At 33.5% G+C, this 23,550-nt stretch overlaps 1 protein-coding gene across 2 annotated transcripts in view; it reads right to left on the bottom strand.

The window, feature by feature from the left end:
- SENP6 (SUMO specific peptidase 6) overlaps positions 1 to 23,550 on the bottom strand; it is a 116,341-nt gene that overhangs the window by 44,766 nt on the left and 48,025 nt on the right. For both annotated transcript variants that reach the window (XM_027852919.1, XM_027852920.1), the window contains 3 exons: positions 18,802 to 18,947; positions 17,857 to 17,961; positions 934 to 1,004 (listed from right to left, as the gene is read on the bottom strand). In XM_027852919.1, coding sequence (XP_027708720.1) covers positions 934 to 1,004; positions 17,857 to 17,961; positions 18,802 to 18,947 — 322 coding nt within the window. The remainder of the gene's footprint in view (positions 1 to 933; positions 1,005 to 17,856; positions 17,962 to 18,801; positions 18,948 to 23,550) is intronic.

Below are 23,550 nucleotides of genomic sequence, written 5' to 3'. Positions count from 1 at the left end.
TGCTATTTACCTTCATTCTACAGTTTGGAGGAAACCAAGACAAATTTGCCCAAGGTCACACAGCTAGTGTCTGAGCTCAGGTCTTCCTAACCCTAGGCAGAGGATTTGGGTCGCTGTGTCATATAGGTACCTCTAGATAAAGTTTTAAAAAACTGAAATATTTGCTACACCAATCTAAACTTTCACCCGCATTTGATTTCGCACTTATTATTAAGCAAATTGGTATAGCAGACATGATGTCTTACTTAGCAGTCTGATCTTATTTTTTTAAAATATATTTTAAAATAAAAAAACCCTATCAACATCTCAACAAAAAAAATTACCCAATAATAACAATAACACTGACAATTCATAAATATTAATCTTTATTATAGCAACAATTCAACACAAAAATAAAAATCTGATTTGAAAATGCTACCACTTTTAGTCTACCATCTGAAATGAAAGATTATTCATATTTTAAGTTAATTGTGCTGTATCTATTATGTAAATCTCTGAGATGCTGTAATTTATATGCCCCTCTAACAAAAGTTAAAATTAACAAAGTAGGCAACATTATAGACAAATAGCTATATCCATCTTCTGGGTGGAGAGGCATAATCTATGCCAAACAAAATAATTTGAATTTTTCAGTAAAAAGTTTTCTGGGCCACAATCTTACCTAGTATTAGTCATCTTTGATATAACAAAAGTTCAATTAAAGAAAAAAACCCAAAACTAAGTGCCTTAAGAGTTCATTATAAAGGGATATAATGTGTAATTATTAAACCATGCTCTATTTCAGAGTATTTTCAGTATGCTTTTATAAAGAGTCTCAGATCAAGACTTTAAAATGATACAGTCTCCTGCTAACATCTTTCACACATAACCACTTACATGTATGAGACATTATTTTAGACTCTAGAGAAAAGGGAAAAAAAGCAAAATACTTACCTATACTTTGAGGCCGTGGCAACCTAATATGGTCTATTTCTATTTTCTGAACATGAGGGGGGTATTCTTTCCTGGAAAAGAATAGATTGTATTTTTCTTTTAGGTAGTAATTCCCCGCACCCCCCGCCCAGAAAAAAAAAATTAAGAAAGAAAGAATAAAAAGTAGTTTGCTTGTAATTTTTTTTTCTGAGAGAAAGTCAATGCATTGCTTCTTTGCCAGATATGACACAAGATTACATGAATGGAATAAGGCTGCTTTTTTAAAAAAAAAAAAAGCTCAGAAATTCAAGTAATTCTTTTTTCCAAGTGGCTGCCTTGCAATCTTCCCCAGCCCCCATTATATTACTAAATGTTGGAAAGGTTGGGTTTAATTCTTTTCAGATATATTTGTAGAAATTAAATAATTTTATTAGAATGTATAAGATGAAGCTTTAACACCTATTTTATATTTAAAGACTAACTTAATGGAACCATCAAACCCAAAAGGCACACAGTATGTAAAATTATTAAGTTATGGGATAAACTATGGCAATAAATAAAAGGCAATGAAGTAGAACAAGGCCAAACTAAGACAGTTTTTATGCCCTACCTGAGATGTTTGTGATTAAAATATAGCATGTAAGAATACTTTATAACCATGGCTTAAATGACAGTAGAACTTGGAGGTGAATGGAGAGTCCAAGTGCTGAAAAATATTACTCCTATTTAGATGTAAAAAAAAAATCTGTATCCATTTGACTATTAAGAACTATGTCAGAATTTTCTTCTACTCATGCTACATTCCTACATTTTTATGGTTTAATACTATGCATGTCATAGTATTAAGCCACAGAAAAAGGTTTCAAATTACTATAGTCAATAATAGAGATAATTTTACATTACCAATATTAGTCCACTTTTATTACCATCCTCTCCACTTAAGCAGGATCAGAATTTGCAGTGAGAATAAAAGTTAAGGCAAAGTGAGGCTTCAGTGGATATGTTAGGTACAAAAGAATGATATGAAAGGAAAAATTCAGGGCTTAATTGCCAATTTAAGATGAATTTTATAATGAAAAGGTTGTTAGGTATACTTATATTTTAATGGTGTGACATTGAGCTATAAGACTACTTTATATTTAAAGCAATGAGATTTTAGAATAAGCAACACTAAGGTGCCGGTTTTAAAATGTACCAGAAAGAACATAAAGAGAATTTAATTTAACTGCAATAAATCAACATACAAAAATGTAGTAATCTTTAATGAACATATTACAGGTACTTATAAAAATGTTAATTATTTGCATTCAGTAAAAATAGTATTTTGCAAATCCCACAAAATTATAGGCACAATACCATTCTTTTATCAAAACTACAAATGGAAACCATTAACAAAGACTTGGTTTACTATTTGCCAATTTAAAAGAAATAAGTGATAAAACTGAATTTTGCCTTGTTATTTTAAAGGAAAGGGTAAGGGAGAGGAAACCCAAGTTTTAAACTCTAAGTTAAAAATAATCTCAGGATATGTAAATTAGAGATGGGAGAGGGTTCTGGCTGTCAAGTAATTTCTTCATTTTCTATTTTCCAGTACATTAAAACTATTAAATGATAAATATTTTGAATAAGTACAGTAGAAAATACCAAAACAGATTGGATCCTTTTTTCCCCAAGTTACTAAAAATAGCCATCCACTATTTATTATACACACAATGCAATAACGATGTTGTATACCTTACTATATCCCCAAGTTTTTCAGGTATGATGCAATTAAGTAATTATTTATCAAGGGGGTACTATGCACAAATATGATCAAAGTAATATTTTAAAATGCAGTTTCCTGTGTATACCCTTTACATTGCTTGCTCTGTTTTTGTTAAATTGTAAGACATTTGTAATACAGATTAGGAGAAGCAAACATTTTGATTTTATCCAAAACACTAATTGAGCCTTATCACCCAAAATTGGGCTATAACAAAGAGACAGCTAATTTTCAAAAATTTAGAGCTATTAAAAAATCATGCTAAGTTAATAGTTTTTTAAGTGGTAAAAAGTTGATCCCACTCTCCTCACTCCGCAACTCCATTACGTTATTAAATCTGAAAGCACTGTTCACTCTAACCAATACAAAAAGGGAATATTTATTTTTAAAAATAAAACTACTAATGAAACATACAAAGTTGATACTTTTTAAGGAGCATGAAAGATGTCAGTAAAAAACAACACATTTAGAATCTACAGCCTGTGACCTCTTGGCTTCAGTTTCATTATCCTTAAAAAAAAGTTCTAAAATTCTGTGGTTCAAAAAACATAAAGTTTTGGAAGGACAGTTAAAAAAAAACTTCAATCTGTCTCTACTGGTTCCATCCCTGCTGCAATTGAAAAGAGCATTAGATTTGATTTTCAAATTCTTTTGTTAAGTATTAAGATCTTGCTTCAAATTATAACTCTTCCACTTACCAATGTGATCTTCAGCAAGTCTCAACCTTTCTGTAAAATGAGGAGTTTGAACTAGGAGACCTCCAGAGTTGCTTATAACTCTATAATCTTATGATCTCCCCCATCCTTTAAAAAAAAGAAACCCTAATAGATCCTATCATACTTTGAAGTTAATGTCCTGTATCTCTCCTTTTCTCAGTAAAACTATACACATACAAAAAGTTGTCTTTATTTTTCTTCCATTTTCTCCCCTCTCACTCTTGAACCCTTGGCACATTGGCTACTAACAACCTTATCAAATTACTGAAATTGCTCTTTCCAAAGTTACCAATGATCTCCTAATTGATAAATCTGATGATCTCTTCCTCATCCTTCTCAACCTCTCAGGGCCAACTGATATTACTGACCATTCTCCTCTTGTATACTCTTTCCTCTGTGGGGTTTTGTGATACTGCTATCTCCTGGTTCTCTCACTAGTTTTATTGCTCCATCTCGGACTTCTTTGCTAAGTTATCATTCTTTCTTACTGCTTAGTGATGAGTGTATCCCCAAGCCTCTATCATGGCTAATCTTCTCACGACAGAAGTCTGCTACTTCTACCTCACTGTTTCCCATGGGTTCAATTATTATCTCTATGAAAATGATTCCTATATCCATATATCTAGTCCTACTCTTCCTTCTGAGGTACAGTTTCACATCACCAATTGCCTATTGGACATTCTGAACTGGATATGCTATGAGCACCTCAAATTTACCATGGTCAAAAAACAGCACTCATCACTGATGCTGAGTGAAGTGAGCAGAAGCAGAAGAACATGGTACATAGTAATAGCAACATTGTGCAACGATCAACTTTGATAGACTTAGCTCTTCTCAGCAATGCAATGATCTAAGACAATTCCAAGGGACTCGTGATGGAAAATGGTGTCCACAACCACAGAAAAAACTATGGAGTCTAAATGCAGATCGAAGCAAGCATACTATTTTATCTCTCTCTTTTTTTCTCTCATGGTTTTCCCCTTTTGCTCTTATTCTTCTTTTACAACATGACTAATGTGGAAATAGGTTTAATATGATTGTACATGTATAACCTATATCAGATTTCATGCTGTCTTGGGGAAGGGGGAGAAGAGGGAAGAAAAAAATTTTGAACTCAAAATCTTAAAGTGAAATGTTGCATATAATTTTTGCATATCTTTGCATATAATTGAAAAAAATAAAAACTATTAAGTGGAGAGGGGAAAAAAAACACTCATTTTTTCCCAAAACCCTAGACCCTTTTCCGAAGTTCCCTATTTCCATCAAGCCCATGACAATCCTTCCAGGTGCCCAGGTTCTCAACCTTAGTAACATTTCTGTTTCCTCACTCTAGCTTATCACATATAATCAATGGATTGCCAGGTCTTGTGGATGCTACCTCTCCTACCTGTTCTCTTCTCTGTATTCAAAAAGTCACTATCCTAGTTCAGGCCCTCATCACCTCTTTAAAGGGTTATTGCAATAGCCTCCTAATTGTTCTCCCTGACCTAGATGCTTCCCCTTTTAATCCATTTGCCACACAGCTGCCAAAGTGATTTTCCCAAAGCACCAGTCTAACCATATCATCTCCTTACTCAAACTCTAGTAATTTCCTATTATTTCTAGGATCAATTATACATAACTGTATTTGGGATATAAAGAGCTTCATAACCTGTCCCCAAGTTACCTTTCCAATTTAATTATATATTATTCTCCTTCATATACTATATTTTCCAGATGAACATTCTTATTGTTCCTCATATACAGTAACACTCTACCTCCCTGTGACTTTACATTTGTTGGTCTTCTTGCCTAAAATGTACCTCCCCCTTACCTTTGAGAATCCCTGGCTTCCTTCAAAATTCAGTCCAAGTGATTCCTTTCTACATGAAGCCTATTCTGATCCCTCTCCCCATGTTCCCCATTCCAGCTTAACTCAGGTAGATTTTATTTTGTATATACGTGTATAAATATGTGTTGTCTTCCCCAACAGAATGTAAGCTTCCTATGGGCAAGGACTACTTCATTTTTGTCTTTGTATCCCTAGTACCTAACCTGGCATATAGTATATTCCTAATAAATGCTTACTGAGCCCTGTGAAAATATAAAATGGAGTGAAACTTTACTTCCTAGTGAACTATATATGAATTATAAGGAGTAGAAGAAAATATAGGTACTCAAGAGCTAGCTTTTGAATTTTTTTTCAGTAAGTAGATTTTTCATACCACCTGTAGCTGAGACTTATGAGCCATACCTTATGATCATGATGGAACATTTAGGTGGATGTCTTATATTTATAAGAAGATAAAACCTAAGAGTTCGGTTTGGTTTTTTTTTGATTGCTTGTTTCTGGCAAGAATAATACTGACATTCCTTATTAGTATTATCAAAAGCCATAACAATTTTTTGTTCAGTTATAGTGAACATTTTTTGATAGCTAAAAAAGCAATCAGGGTAGAGACCAGATTTAGAGCTCAACAGAAATGCTTCACAAAACTGAAAGAAGTTGAATGCCACTGCTCTGCACTAGCATCCTCCAATACAGCATAAATTTGAATCCATGACCTCATGTAAGAACAAAATAAAGTCATCTGTTCTTCCTACCAGATTTCCACTATGTGAACTGTGATTACATTAACTGGCCTACAACGACAACATGAATATGAATGGCATGTTAACACTAATGCAGTGGTGAGCTCTCATATGTGGGTATAATACTAATTCTTTTTTTTTCCTTAAAGATAAATACCTTAAATTCTAGTATCTTTTTGGGGAACTACTGTAACTGTAAAACTTCAATTTATGTGAAGCCTCAGCTCTCAAAAAAGGAAAAAGAGGGGCAGCTAGGTGGCACAGTGGATAGAGCACCGGCCCTGAAGTCAGGAGGACCTGAGTTCAAATCTGGCCTCAGACCAAATACTTGTCACTTACTAGCTGTGTGACCCTGGGCAAGTCACTTAACCCCAATTGCCTAGAAACCAAAAAAAAAAAAAAAAAGAAGAAGAAGAAAAAGGAAAAAAGTTTAAAGGTCCAAAGGCCCCTGTTTGACTCCCAGCTCCACTACTACCTGTGCCACACTGGGTAAGTCACTTAATGTTTCTGTGTCTTGGTTTCTTCATCTCTAAAAGGAGAGAGTCGAATCAGATGATGTCTAAGATATTTTCAGTTCTTGAGTCCATATATTTTTAATCTGCCAACTATGTTAAAGTCTAGAATCTGGAGGTTTAGTTTAGAAAGCATATATCCATCCCTAATCCCCCAAGTTCAATTTCTACATCACCAGCTAGCTGTCTATCAGACAGCTCTTCTTGGCTGTTCCATAGGCATTACAGACTCAACACACCTAGTACAGGACTCAATATTTTCTTCTCTAGATTCATGAACCTCTGAAATCCCTAATTTCTATTAAGGATATCACCATTTTTCCAGTCATCCATGGTTGCAACCTTTAGAACCAACTTCAATTCTCTCCTCTCCTTTACCTTCTCATAATTAATTAATTGTTAGGTCCTATTGAGTCTGCTTCCATAACACTGGCTCACATCTGTCACCTTCAGACTTAAGCTACTGCAGCATTTATCTATTCGGACAGTGGACTTTGAGTCTCTTTCTCTCTTCTCTTCAAGCAAACCTCTATATAGCTGCCAAAACATCTTCCTAAAGCATAAGTCTAATCAAGTCACTTCCTGCTCAAGAAAGTTCAATGATTACCTACTGCCTCTCACATAAAATACAAACTTCTCAGCTTGGCATTCAGAGTCTAAATGTAGTCTTGACCCTTAACTGTTCCACATTCCAGACAACTTGACCCATAAACTATTCTCCAACTGATTATCTACACTTCTACTTCTATGCTTTTATCCCTTATACCTGGAATGCACACTCCCCTTCATCAACTCTATTAGCATCTTTCAAGGTTCAAGGCTCATCTCCCATGAGTTATCACTTAGAGAATATTAATTCCCTTTTATAGTTTATTAATCCTCGTTATCTTCCTTAAATTTTCATACATACATTATTTTTGACATGTATTCCTGTCACCTTCAAAGTAAGCTCCTAGAGGACATGAATTATTTTTCATCTGGACTTTGTATCCACAATAACAGGCACATATTAGTCACTTAACAAATACTAGTTGGATTGGATTAGGTAAGTTTTTTTTTTCTCACAAAAATTAACATTTCTGTTGCTCTGAAAGCACTGTAGGGGTCTATAGGGGTTCATTGCAAAGTACCTTTGCAATTGTTCCAAGCCCAGGATTCTGTCTGAGCTGGTGTTTCTCCTTTATATATGGCTCCAAAAATTGGGGCACATATTCACAACTGTTCAATTTTAAAAAATCCTCTTAACTAGTTATGCTAATTGAATAAGGTATGGCCTTAGTAGCCTAGGGCTCAACTATATACACAAAACAGCTATATGTGAGTCATTAACAGTTACAATTTCTTTAGGTATGGTTACTTTTGATATTTTCTACCATTTACATTATGCTCTTAATGAAACAAAGATGTTAATGCTAGTGTCCTGCTATTTTACTGAAAAATTCCTAACCCAAACAAGCAGATAGTTGATCATATTCAGTCGTCAAGTCCTATCAACTGTCCCTTCATATCATCTCTTGGATATGTTTCTTACTTTCAATTCCTATTTACAACTAAAATGTAAGACTTTAATTCTCATACCAAGACTATCTGAAATTCTGAACCAGTCTAGTTTCCATCTCCCCACCACCAATTCACAAAGCACAAGACTACTAGGTTGCTCAAAAATTGTAGATGGCTACTGTTCTCTACAACTTGTTCTCAACCTTATCTAATACTTTCCCTTTCAAATCCCACTTAGGACTAATCTCATTTTCCAATGCACAGGTTGAACTTTCCCATTTTCAACCTATCTGAAAAGATATCTCTCTTCTTGTGAGTTTTATAGGGAATGCAGGGGATGTTGTCAACTCTGTATCTTTGAGATAATAAATTAGCAGCAGCTTCTAATACTTGCACCAGAAGAAATTCTAGAAACCAGTACACATACTTCAGCATTTGCGTGTACCAAGTTTGGTGTCATATGCATGCATAGATTATGAGCCTATAATTTCATCCCTAAATGTACTCGGGATGACTTTGTTTAGTTATGGCAGTGGTATTCTGTTGGTGAGTCAGTCAATGCACATAGCTCACTTGATTTAGCTGGCTTCAGACTTCAGACCATGCTTTACAACTCATCTGACATCTACCCTCATTATTTCTTTCACTTGCAACCCTGCCATGACTCTCTCTGGACCACAGAACCCCTGAGACCTTGCCCTGAGTGATCTACTAATCTCTGAAACTACTGCTGTAAAAGTGGTATTGTCTTGAATAGTGAATTAGGTAGTGCCAAGACACGTGGTACCTTGTACCTAGTTTGCGCCAAATCCCCCAAACCCCCAGGTTTCATATTCTACTTGACTATTCTCCCTGGCCAGTTCCTTACTATATTCTCCAATACACCCTATGGTCTAACACCCCCAGGTCACATTCTATCTTTTTCTCTGGGACAGTAACCAAATCAATACAAATACTGCTTTTGTTAGTCCAGTGTCAACTGGCTCCTTTACATCTCAACTCACTATCCCTGTGACTTCCCAAACCAAAACTCCCTTTCCTAACCATCAATCCCTTAAAACTAATTGTCTACCCATACTAGAATGTAAGAGCTCCTTGAAGGCAGTGGCTGTCTTGATTTTCTACTTGTATCCCTAGCCCTTAGCATAGTGCTTGGCACATAGTAAATAATTAGTAAATGCTTTTAATTCATTCATTCATTCTCTCTACCTATCTGAAATTTACCACAAATCAAATCCTGCCTCCTCATGCTAAGAACATTCTTAATTCTTCTAACATTAAAAAAAATAAAATGTACTACTCTTGTACTTGTATTATTCTCTATATCGTTAATTGTGCTTATGGTACTAATTTATAAACATTCATTTATGAATGACCCACACATAAAAGTAGGTTATGAGAAGCTGAAGTTCCTATCCTATCACTGGAGTAAATGTGTTTTTTATTTCATAATTTAGAACACTAGGAATAAGTGACCCTAAGAAATAGCTGTCATATCAGATGAGGTACCATCTTTTAGGCAGATCTGGAGAAGTCTTTTGTGAGAGAGAAAGTGTGAAGATGGTGGTGGTAAAGATATGTTTCTGGAGTGAACTCTGTACCATTTCTCAGTTAAAAACTTTTATAAATGATAGTCTACTATAGATTAGTTCGGCTAGCATTTCAATTACATTATGAGTTAAAAAGACTTTTGTAGGAACTTGTGATCCTAATCACTATTTTTACTGGTACATACAGGATGTGTTCCAAAAATCTTTTGGGACACTCTCTATTTTGAATTATAAATACAAACCTATGGAACATAGTCCACTCACACATTATGAGTGTTTATACATGTTACTTCTTAACTAGATTGCAAACTACCCTGAAGAAAATTCTTTACCAATTCCATATCTAATATAAAACCCCACATACAGTTGATGTTAAACAGGTACTTATTAAACACTTATCTCGAGGGGCTTAAAAAAATTTCCCCTCATACATATACAACTTGAATTCACTTTCATTTTTTTGGGTAAATATTGTAGATGCCACCTTGTCGGGCAATGTTGTCCCAATTAAAAAAAAAAGGACAGAAAATCATTTCATTTGTTTCAAAGAAAGAGTTCAGGTTAAACTGGAAGTATAACAATTTGTATTAAAGTTATGATTTTTAGTTAGACTAGGGATAAATAAGGAATCAAATCTCCCCCCACCCATATTTATAAATTCATAGACAATAAGATAATACTACATTTCTAAATTCTAATTTCTTTCACCTATTGCCTCATCCTGTTAAGGTAACCTAAAAATCAGAATAACTTTCAAAATGAGGCAGAGGCTGGGCTCAACCCTCTCAAAAAATTGAAACTCTTTGAACAGGTAACAAAAACCTAATGGTCAAGAAGCAGAATTCAATAATCATTATTTAATAACGAGCAACCATAAAAGATTCTTCATTCTAAAAAAAAAAAAGAAAAAAAGTCAAGTGGCTCTAATACCAAATTATTTAAATATTTTTGATTTCCAGGTATATCCAATGCTTTAGATTTCAAACTGGGTTTATCAATACAGCTGAGTTTGAAAACGTCTTAGTTAATTCAATGAACGGTCATAAATTACTAGATACGGGATTTTTTAAAGCAGTGTTCTCCGAACTTTTTTTTTAGGCAATTGGGGTTAAGTGACTTGCCCAGGGTGACACAGCTAGTAAGTGTCAAGTGTTTGGTCTAAGGCTGGATTTGAACTCAGGTCCTCCTGACTTCAGGGCCAGTGCTCTATCCACTGTGCCACTTAGCTGCCCCTAAACTTTTTTTTAAACCATGAACCCCTTCCTATCAGTAAAAACTTTTGAGCACTGCACCCATGTGTGTATATTTACTTATAAATTATATACACTTGCTATTAGACTACATACATATAAGCAGGACAGTATATTCAGTATGAAACTCAAACAAAAAGGATGAGCTGAAGATGAAATAATTCTTAAACACAGAGTCAATAAGTGGCCATGGGAGTTTATTGAGTGGAAAGGAGTGAGGAGGTCACACCTACACTTTATAGAAATTACTTTAACAGTTATGTAGAGGATAGACTACAGTTGAATAGAGACTTGAGGCTGGGAGAACAATTAGGAGGTTTTAATTTGGTACAGGTGATGAGAATCTGACCTAAGGTGGTAGCTGTCTGAATAGAGAGGAGAAAGATGCAAGGTGTTGTGGAGGCAAAAACAGTAAGACTGCTCAACTGAATAGCTGTTGAAGGAGAGTGAGAGAAGAGGAAGTTGACATTACGGCTGTAAATCTAGTTAGAAGGATGACAGTACCCCCTCCAAAGTAAAGTAAAAGGGAAGTATGGAAGAAGGATGCAGTTGGGAGATAGAGGAAAGATGAGATCTAAGACTATGACTCATTATGTCTCACCTCCAAATTAAACGTGGGTATCTATTGGTATTTACCCAGTAACTAGTCCAGATAGTCTCAAAAGAAAGGAAAGTGTCGAGTTTGCACAGCAGGGAGGGAGAGGGCAAAGTGAGGAAGTGTTGGGAGATAAGGGTATGGTGTGGGTGTTAAAGATACAAGCCACAGGATTGGCTATTGTGTGGAGGGTGAGATGAGAACCATCTTCCCACCATTTGATTGGTTCACATCCCACTTTTCCTAGGATCACTCTGGACATAACTACTTTCTCAAGAAAGGTTTTCATATAGGCATATACAACTTTGTCAACTCCAGAATTTTACTCTGAAATTATAATGTTTTGTAAAACTTACAGCATATTTTATCAGAACGTGCTTTTTTTTTTTTTTAATGGAGGAAAATCTGACAAAATGTATTACTTCACAGTACTCCAATTTTAAAAGTTTGTAAATAGATAGTAACTAAGATGTTGTTACAGGACGAAAGATCTGGAGATTTTACTTCTTAACCAAATGAACTCGTATGTTTGAAAAAATGGCTTGAAGTAAAGATCTTTCAATATTCTCCAGACATCAATAAAAGGAGATGATTCTAAAGTTTCATAGAAATTCTAATAATAAATACAAAAATGTAGAAAAAAATGACAAAAAAGCATTTTATTCTATAATAAAGTCAATAATTTGCTGATCTATGTTGAATTTAAGATTTTTACTTTTCCCAGGACAAGACTTAGCAAAACACTTCAGTAATTGATTTCAAAATAATAAAGGGTATGAAAGAAACAAAAAACTCGGCAGAAGATTAAGAACCAATACAATCCTATCCCAGTAGCTGCTCCTGCACCAGTAAAAATGTAAGTAATTTTATAAATGCTCATATTTAGTTTAATGAGTCCAAAATTTCATCTGATATAACCATTAATAGCCAGAAAGGGATAAGATCTGTGCCTGCAAGTACAGTGAATTTATATAATTTTGTTTCATGAAAAGAATGAGTTATTTTATTTTTTAAATAAACACTTTTAAGTTAGAAAATAAAAACACACTAAAATCTCAAATAGTTTGTATTAGAAGTGGTTGTTTAAGATAAATGACACATATTTGGTAAAATTTCCCAGAAAGGTTTGGCAAAAATTTATATTTAAGAAATAAGCACATTATTAAATATTTAAGAACTGAATTTAAGGTCATTTGATACAGATGTTTCAACATTATTAAATTACATTATAAACTGCAGTTTCTTCTGATGGTCTTTTTCTATACTGTCCTCTTTCCAGAAACTTAATACTCAGGATGCATTTATACTTACACCCTCTGAGTGATTTAGCATCATTCATTTAATAATAAAGTTTTAAAAAATATAACTGGTATTTTAGCTTCCCTTTAAAACACAGAATAAAAACCTCTAAAATTTAAAATGTTCACTTAATACTGTAAAGCATTGATAAGCATGCCAACCAACTTAGTTCATCCACATTCAATATTTCATTTTATGAACTACATCACTTTTCTTTGTTGCTTTCAAAAATAACTTTCTGATATTATGAATAAAGAGAATATGATGTGATATAACATCAACCCTAATTACTGAACTCTGCTCTTTTAGGGGAATGGTGAGTATAGGTATAGAATGTATTTTCAGGAATAATGTTAACTTGATTTTTTCCCTTATACTCTAAAGCACGTTAATGTTACTAATGAATAGCAGTAGAATAGGTTTTTATATTATACAATGTAATTAAGACCTGACTTGATACTGAAAAATTATACCACCACAAATATAATGACTGTACATGAAAATGTGTCTCCATGCATTATAATGAAATACTACTACACAAAACTGAAGTTCTGTTGTTTATACTGTTTCATTTTAATAATTAATGTGTAGGTTATAATGCTGGCTCCTGACTTAGATGGTTTTTTCCAGAACCAGATGATCAATTTGTTTATATATTATTGCTATTCCCATGTTCTAATTCATCAATATTAAGCTTACCTTTCTTTTTGATCCAGATTGCTTAAAACATGAAAAAGAAAAAGATGTAAGAGGTAAAACCTCACTTGTTGGTATATCATTGTAGTGTTTGTCATCATAGTCAATAATGCAAAAATTACCATCTGGTCATTTAAAAAAATAAAGATACTATATATTTGTTATATGCCAAGTTTAAAATCATGTCAATGTTCACATATTAAATCCAAAGTGCTGAATTTAAAGTCAACAAGCAATTTAAATCTACTAATGTTGTTTAAATAATCTTCCTTGGTTCATATTATTGGAAGAAAGAACTACAATGATATGAAAAATATTTGTTTAACCTTCAAATCTTAAATCACTTATATGCTATTTTAGAAGAGTTTTTAAAGTTTTATAGTTGCTTTTGTGCAGCAGCAAAATTATCCCTTGCTGCTGAATCAAAAGCAGACTTTGAATCTACAATCACATATAATGAATGATGAATATTTGTTTGACCATGTATAAGAATATTTCTAGAATAGAAGTAAACCAATAAAAGCCACAAAATCTGAATCCGGCACATAAGTATATATGTGTATATGTATGTGTATATGTATTGTACATATATGATGTATTACTCCTTCTATTAGAAAAAACTTCCTGTAATTGACTTCTCAAAAGTTCCTTCAAAGAAAATCACAGTTAAAAAGCTTTTTAAAATCAAATTTATCAACTTGACACTAATTCCTAGAGTCATTTAAAGTAATGGTTCAAATATAGAGAATAAAGTTAAAAGAGAATGAAAGAGATTGAGTGAATTCTATTTTTACATAGTTAACTATTAAAAGGAATACATACATATAGAAAAATTATGATAGATGTTTGTTTCTAAGGGAAAAACATTAATTTCCATTAAAATCAACCTAAAAATCTGACTTCTTTTAACTTTTAAGAAGGCAAAACATGGGCCAAGAGTAAATAGCATTAGCAAAATTTATTATTTTTACTGGAACTGTGATTTTATCATTGTAGGGAGCTACCAAAAAGGAACTTTCTCTATTCTTAAAAAGTTGCCTAGGGAATGAATGAATGAAGTATTAAGCTTACTGTCTGCAAAGCACTGTGCTAAATGCTGGGGATACAAAAAGAAAAGTAAGGGAACTGAGCGGTTAAGTGATTATGCCACATCACAAAGCCAGTGTCTGTCAGAGGAAGACTTGAAATCAAGGCTCCCTATATCCAAGACCAGCTCTCTAATCTTTTTATACACACAAATTGTCTTAGTTTCTACATCTGGGAAGTTGGAAACAAATAGCAAATATATAGGCTATTACTATTATGTTCCTGTACTCACCTGTGCAGCTATATGGGAAGAAGTATGAAATCGTCTTCCTGTTCCTCCCAAAGAAGGAGGAAAGCACCCAAAATGGTGTATATTTATTTTTATTTTCTTTAACTTCTTACCACAGAGAACAAAGGCTTTTACGCCATGGTGCGAGAATGGGAATTTTTAAAAAATGTTACCTTAAGGTTACTGTCCTCAAGGAGCTTGCATACTAAATAGTGAAAAGAAAACCAAGCACGAACTATTACTAAAATAAGATTTCCTAAGGATGTTTTTAGTGTTAGCATGTTTTAAAAAATAAAAAAATTTTAAACCCACTAAGAATTTAACAGATTCTATAACCTGAATCAAAACAAACAGAATATGATTCTAGTGGATATTATTTCATTCTTAGCAGTACTATGAAGAAATAATATTGTTTGTAACAACAAAAAGAAAAGGAATTATTCAATTGAAGCCATCCTTTTCCAAAATGACAAAAGGATGGATTCTAAAAGCCAGGCAGTTATTCAGTGACCTTTCCTTTGTAAGCCAAATGATACCACTACATTTTCTCCCCATCCAACATATAGTTATACGCCATCTTTCTCTTCTGCATCACCTCAACTCAGTATTGAAAAATTAGCAATGGAAAGACTTAAACATAATAATTAAAAATAATCTCAAAAATCCATTTTCCGTGCTATCCCTACTCTTATTCCCCGTTACCATAACCAATCTAGATGTATGTGTATGCTTAACAAACTATTTTGAAGATAAATAAAATTAGCATTATGAAATTTTTTTAAAGGGGAAGGGGTTTGAATTTTTTTAAAAGTTACTAAAATTTATGTCCAAGTTGCTTTTTCATCAACATGTTTATCTCATTAATCTCTCTGAGATAAACAAGTGCCTTTGTATCTACTTAATATGAAAATCACGCTGTTGGCACTTTTCTGAGTTTTGTCTTAATGGCTGAAAAACACAGAAGAAATGGTATCTTAAAAGTCAGATTGTATCATTTGCCCCAAAGAGAGAGGTTGAGCAAGTGAATTATGAAAAACTAGGGATAAACACGGGTAAAAAGGAGATGTTATAGACATCTCCTTTGAATGACAGTTCAAAGTGATTTAGGAAGGGAAAAGAATCTCCTGAACACATCCTTAAAGACTTAAGTGCTTGCTATTCCTACACTAGATATTATGCAATGGGGATCAATTTGTGCCAGCTACCAACAGTCTTGGCACAGGACCTTATAACAACGGAAAAGCCTCCTCAGACCCTGCCCTGGAACCTTAAGTTAGACATTTTTAGAAACATAATTGCCAAAGTAGACACCTGAAATGCTTATCATGAGGTAGAAATAAATCCTAAGTTCAAGAAAATGATGCCTTGCATCTGTCAGTGCTAATTTCTTTTTTATTTTTAAATTTAAAAAGTGATTTCCTTCTGAAATATTTTCATTTACCATGTCAGGTTTTTTTTTTTCTTTTCCATGCAGTTTAATTCAAGGGGCAGGGGGGAGGAGGGGAAGGGAGAGGGGAAGTGATGGGAGTAGGCTAGAGGTATTAAGATACAGTGGCATAGATAATTGTCAAATCTATTAAATTATAGAAGGGTTCCAATCTGCCTTGGTACTCCATTGACAAAATCACAGATCCTTGATGTAATTATTGAGGCAAATATTAAAATAAATTTACATTTCCCTCTAAAAGGTAACGTAATAGAAATATGCTAGATGGCACATATAAAGAAACCTAATAATTACAATTTACCACATGTAATCCACAAAGTGGATACTATCCAGTGCAACTGGAACGAAAAGAAAAAGAAAAGGAATTATTCAATTGAAGCCATCCTTTTCAGAAATGACAAAAGGATGGATTCTAAAAGCCAGGCAGTTATCTGGTGACCTTTCCTTTGTAAGCCAAGCTAATCTCAATAGTGATCATGAGGAAGCATAATTCCAGGACTCAAAAAAAAATGTGTTTTTGAAAGATACAAGTATTTCTGAAAGACTATCACTAAGAGTATTAAATTTCACCTGACTTAATGAAGACCATGACCCATAATAAACCTAATTTCCCAAATTTTGATAAAATGAGATAAAATTATCTAAATATTCTGGAATATAGTAAAAGACATTAAGGACTTCTGATTAAATTGAAAAAGGAAACATCTTACATCTTTAAACAGATACCTTTGAAAATCCTTAATGATCAACTCAAAACATTCCTTTCTATCTCAACTTCGGTTTCCAAGGTTCAAATTGTATTTTCAAGATCAATGAGAACAACAAAATTGGTCTATTTTAAGTGCTAAAATGCACGATAATTTACCATATCAATCAAAACCATGTTAGCCTAATGTGGTATAATTTTATTACATTTTCAAAACAAATACATAAGTACTCATAAATATAAGGAACATAGAGCTCATACTTTAGTTATATTTACCATGTCTAAAGGGAATCTCTGTGGAAACAGCAAATAATTTTGATTAAAGGAAATTATCATAGCTATTAAAAAAAATGAAAAAATGAAATCAGATCTTGTTATAGTCTCCATTTTCATAAAGACTATTACAGAATGCTGAATTGTGGTTTAATAGACAAGACTTACATTATCCACATATATAAAGTAGGCAATTATTAAATTATTTTAGATTTTCATCATAATTTGGAAATTCTAAATCTAAAAGTATTAGAAATTTTTTGAATGTTAAAAACATTTCATAGAAATTTTATCTAAGACATTTGTAAAGGAACAGGAATATCAAATATCTCTGCCTTCCAATTGTAAGATCACTTTCCAATATTTACTTTCTAGGAAACTCATAAAAATGTGAAAACAAAAACTAAAAATTCCATCTTTAAAGCATCAATGAAAATAGTTCGCATATAAGCACGTGCATTTTTTCTGTTGAAGAATCTTAGAGTTTTTTGATCACAAAACATGTGTTCTTTCCTGTTTATTCCACAAGAGCTTAAACCTTTTTATAAGCAGATATAAATAAAAATGCTTAGATTCAAAGTTTTATTTTCATTATTTTCCTAAACATTCATATTCATTTACATGAGACAATGACATTCCACATAGGAAAAGGAGTGCTTTTTAAAGGAAAAATAAGAAATGACTGTCATTAAACATTGTTTGCTAAATATGAAAAAAAAAAAAAAAACAAAAAGAAAAAATGGAATCCTTACCTTTGTGCTGCAGTTTTTACTACTGGTATCTGCGCATTAGCATGATGAAAACGTCTACCATGCACTATGGTTCCAGAACATAGTGAAATATTTTTTGCATTTTCACTGTAGAGATTCAGCAAAACAAGAACTAATGTTTCAACAGAGCAAATAAGTTGTATTTATGAAAAAAACGTAATACAAAATACCAAAATGTGGCCTATAATACTTTGAAATACAGTAATAAATGAATTCAATGTCATACTACCTTCTCCAATGACCTTTCTGGAATACTTTAGAGCTGTCCCTTGATTTAAATCTTACGGAAACCCTAAGTACCCTAAGTTTGAACAAATTCTGAGACAATACTGAACCTAAATCAGAGTAGTGGCAGCTTGCTGAGACTCAGCAGTAAGACTGCAGCATTCCATGAAGAAATTTCTGTATATACAAGTTTTGATTCACTTCATTCCCAAGACCTAGAACAAGGACAGCTCTATAATCAGATCAATTCCACACCTCTTACCTTTCTTCTCAAATTCTTCCCTTAAAAGCCAGGTATAGAGAGCTTAAGTGTAGAGAACTTTTGCTCTAACAATTCAAAGCTTAAACATTTTTATAGGAGTTGTGATGAACTGACGTGCCAGTTAAATCAGTTCATCATAGCAGTTTTAACTAATTAGCTTTTGATCTATTCTCATTATAATTTCCCATCATTTGGAGATTTGCAAACATTTACTAAAATAATAAATGTTCAAGCATTAAATATTAAGTGACAATGATTTGTCAAAAAGTTTTTGGATTGAGTCTTATTCATAAGATTATTCTTAAGATAAATTAATTTGATTTGATGAATATAGACGGTAAATACTATGTATGATGCTCCAAAGGAAATTAAACAAATGCTTTCGATGTTATTCATCTACACAACTGATAATTACTATGTCAATTTGGGAAGTGCTATACCTCAGTTTCTTGTTGTTGCTCAACATATTAAGGCCCATTGAGTTCCCTTTCAAAGTTCTGAAGCTTCCAATCTTGTTTCGTCTTACATATGTCTTTAAGAAGTCACCAGAACTAGTACCAACAGCTTCAGATCGACAATGTTGTGACTGCAATGCAATTTACAGGTATAAAAGTTAATGAATAGGGAAATAAAAGTATCAACAAACATTTGAAAATTCATGGAAAAATATATACAATGAAAGTATTAGTCCATTGGGGGTGAAGTGGGTGGGGCTAGTGGAGTGGGTAAGAGGGTAAAATCCTTCTTAGGATATCAACAGTGAATAACTATCTTCCTGCTTATATGAATTACCTATAATTCAAGGGGAAACAGGGTGGTGCAGTAGAGAGAACTGGATTTAGAGTCAAAAGATCTAAATTTGAATGTTGGTCTGATACTCTTAATATCTATGTAACCTAGGGCACATTGATAGACACTTAAGATTTCTGATTCTAAGTTTCCTGAATTGCAAAAATGAAAGACTTAGAATAGAAAGCTCTTGTTCAGTTTGAAATCTAGGGTATTATGATTCTGTATGTAAACTGTCTTGTTAAGTCAATCATTCAACAAGCAGTTAGTATGTTCCAGGCACTGGGGATACAAAAAAAAGGCAAAGGCAAATGTTTTTTATTTTATCTATTTTATTTGGTTTTTTCCAACTGATTTACATCAATTTCATCTCAGAAAGAAAATTTTTGAAATTTCTTATCTGATTACCTTTGAATATTTACACAAGTTCCTACATGAAAGAAATATACAACATAGAGAGTATTACCAGATGCAGCATCAATGGCTGGTTAAAAGGGTTCATAGGATTATAAAGAATAATAAAGGGCCTTAGATCACTTTGTCTAACCCTCATCACTTTTTAGTTTCCTCAAATGGGGCCTAAAGAAATCTTCAACAAGGATTTATTAAGTGCTTATTACGTGCTAAGTGTTGGAGACAGTCCCCTGTCTCCATCCTCCACACTTAAGCTCACACTTAAATAGGGGATATAACATTTAAATAACTATCTATACGTGATAAAGATAGATAGCTAGATAGAGATATAGAATAGATAGAGGGTAATCTCAGAGAATAAGCACTGCGGTCAGAGTTAGAAGAGAATGAAGCAGGTAATACCTTGCAGAAGATGGGATTTTTTTTTTTAGCTTTTATTTATTATTTTATTTTTCCCCAGTTACATGTAAAAACAATTTTTAACATCTGTTTTTAAAACTTTGAGTTCCAAATTTTCTACCTCCTTCTCCCCCACCATGATATAGGTTATACATGTGTAGTCATGCAAATCACATCCATAATAGTCATATTGTGAAAGAAAACATAGACAAAAACAAAACCTCAAGAAAAATAAAGATTTGTAATCAGACATCATCAGTTCTTTCTCTGGGGATAGATAGCATTTTTTACCTAAGTCCTTCTGAGTTGTCTTGGATTATTGCATCGCTGAGAATAGCTAAGTCATTCACAGATGATCACAGAAGATGGGATTTTTGTTAATTCTTCAAAGAAGTCAGAAGATTTACTAAGTGGAAGAATATTCCAGGTTTAGGGAATGGGGGTGGGTAGCATTTCAGATATGAAGGGAAAAGCTATCTGGTAAAGACATTAAGTTAAGTAATGGAGTGTCATGTGCCAGGAATAGCAAAAAGACCAATGTTACTAGACCACAGGGTATGCAGAGGAGAGTTAAGGATAAGACACAAGAGTAAGAAAAATAGGAGTCAGGTTGTAAAAACTTTAAAAGCTAAATAGGATATTTTATATTTGATCCTGAAGGTAATTGGGTGGAGGTGGAGAATTGGGTCAGGTTGTAAAAAGCTTTTAAAAAGCAAACAGTAGATTTTGATACAAAGAAGAAATAGAGAGACGATGGAGTAGAGGAGTGAAATAGTGCAACACTTCATCCATGACATCACACTGCCACTCAGAGCACTGTAGTGATACCAAGGTAGTAGCTAATACAAGTTCATAGGCTCATCAGTTCAGATTTAGCACTGAAAGGGGCTTTAGAGCCCCATTTAATCCAATCCCCTAATTTTACAGTTGAGGATACCTGAAGCCCAGAAAAGTCTCCTCAAATGCTCAAAGGCTGCAATGGGAGTAAGTGGGAGAGTTGTGAAGTTGTCCGACTTCAAATGAACCATGTGGAAAGTTCAGTTACAGAGGGGAAAAAGTTGAGTTAATTTTGTGCCTCTATTAAAATGACAAATAGGGGCAGCTATGTGGCGCAGTGGATAGAGCACCAGACCTGGATTCAAGAGGACGTGAGTTCAAATCCAGCCTCAGACACATAACACTTCTAGCTGTGTGACCCTGGGCAAGTCACTTAACCCCATTGCCTAGACCAAAACAACAACAACAACAACAACAACAAAAGACAACTATCCTGCAAATGCATGCACAGGATCAAGGAAAACAGTATAAAGCTGTAAGGCAATCATCATTCCTAAGAATAATAGCATTAGGTTGAGTATCACTCAGTTAACATTATTTTACACAAAGATTAGTTATCATCATTATTTTATACAAGCATAGTCCAGCTGTTCTGACCCAGCCTTCACATATTTGGATATGTTCTTAATTTTAACATTTTATCTATGCTTTCTTTAATACTAAATTTTTCATTGTCAACATTAGATTTCATCTGCATAAAATAACTTAAAAAAAATGGAAAAGAAACATAAAATTCCAGCTAAGGCACCTTCCAGCTACCTTCGTAAGATATTTAATGAGACTGAGAAATACGTGTAAGTTTCTGCACCTTTATTTTTTTAAATGAGGAAACAAAGCTGGACTATACAATTCAGGTAAAAAAAAAACCACATAGCTGGCAAAGGTCTCAGAAAATTAAGATTCCAAAAAGCCAAGTTTTTTAAAATTAATATTATAAAATCATTTTAATGCCATTATTTAAAAAAAATACCAAAAAACTTCAATTCTCAGCTCTTCTCCAAGCTGACTAATTCCCCGGGGCTTTAGTACAATAGATAAGAGAATTACAGGATCATATGTTTAAAATCAAAAGGTACTATGGGGGCACCTCATTCTCGTTTCAGCTGAGAAAACTAAGAGCCTGAGAAGTTCAAGGGCTTGCCTAAGGGGGACACAGGTAAATAAATGGCAAAATCAGGATTGTAACCCAGGTCCTTTGACTCCAAATCTAGCCCTTTACCCATTGTACCATCACACTACCTTCCTCCCTTGAATAATTGTGGGTCGTCCCATTTTCAAGTTTTATTGATGCCTTTTGTTTTTTGCCACTGTTATTTCCTGATTCATCACTCTCATTACAAAGTAAATAGTTAAGCAAAACCAACCAAGAAATCAAACTTGTTTCACAGTATATAAAACATTCCGTAGATGCAACCCATCACTTCTCTACTGAAGGCAGACAAAGGTAAACCTCATCTAATTTCTCCCCTGAATCCACTTTTAGGCACTACATTTAATCTGAGATCATAAAGTGCTGTTTTCTTTTACATTATAGTAAACTCAATATCATGCATATTATTCTCCTGGATCTGCTTTTTCCCCTTTGTATTAATTTTAAAAGCCTTCCTTTTCCCAAATTTCTCATTTGTCATTTCTTCTGGCATAATATTCAATTACATTCCTTTACCATAATCTGTTAAGTAATTTTTTCACCTGAGGGGCATTCACTTCATTTCAGCTGTTGTTCTTTTGGTGGAGACAATCATAAAAAGTTGCTAGGTATTTGAGACACGAGGAGGTCTTAGTTATCCAAATATAACTGACACCAGAAGTAGACCACTTAAAGGAAAGCCAATTAACATAGTGACCAACATTTTATAATAAATGAAATTACTAAGAATAGAAGCAAAGATTTGCAGAGAACAATTTCTCAGTGGGAAATTTTATAAATGGTCAATTCATTAGGGTACAAATTATGACAACTTTTACAACCCTATGCAACCAACCTTGTAGGAAGGCAGAAGAGTATGACAGATAGAGACCTATCATCAGAGTTAGGAAAATCTCAGTTGGGAGAGATGGGTGTTTCCCCAATGAAATCTCAAGTCCAGATCTGAACCAGCAAGATGCAAGCTCATAACTATAAGGCCTAAGATAATGCTTGAATGTGGAATCTTTCTTTTTCTCTTTGACATTTGTGGTATACATACATAAATGGAGGGTCAAGGTGTATGAATAGTTTCTTTAAGCAGTTTTTGACCATGAGTCCTTTATCATGAATTCCAGTGGCTTTCTATTGCCTCTAGGATAAAACAAACTCCTAGTGCTGTACAAGCAGTTCCAAACTATCTTTCTCCTTCCCACACTCTATTCCTCACAGAAAACATTCCTATACCTTCTCCCTATGCCTTTCCACTGAGCCTTCCTTCATATCTGTGAACACATTTCCCTCCTAACTTCTACCTCAGCAAAAAGATCCCAGTTCATCTTTCCTGATCTTCCCAACTGTATGTACCCTTCCCTCCAAACTATGCTATAAATAGCTACTTTACAGAAGTTTTATTTATTGACTTTATATTTATGCTATATATATATATATATGTATATATACACACACACTTATGTGTATACATATACATGTACTTCTACCTCTCTTCAGTATATGTAAGCATATTATAAGCAGGAATTACTTCATTCTATGTACTTGTAGCCCCTTCTCCTAGCATAGTGCCCAGAACACAATTAGCACCTAATAAAAATTTTGTCAAGAA

The sequence above is a fragment of the Vombatus ursinus genome, unplaced genomic scaffold, assembly GCF_900497805.2.
Source record: "Vombatus ursinus unplaced genomic scaffold, bare-nosed wombat genome assembly UNPS02009835.1, whole genome shotgun sequence".
NCBI classification, from domain to species: Eukaryota; Metazoa; Chordata; class Mammalia; order Diprotodontia; family Vombatidae; genus Vombatus; species Vombatus ursinus.
Note: the sequence above shows the minus strand (reverse complement) of the source record. Positions and strands in the feature narration are given on the sequence as shown.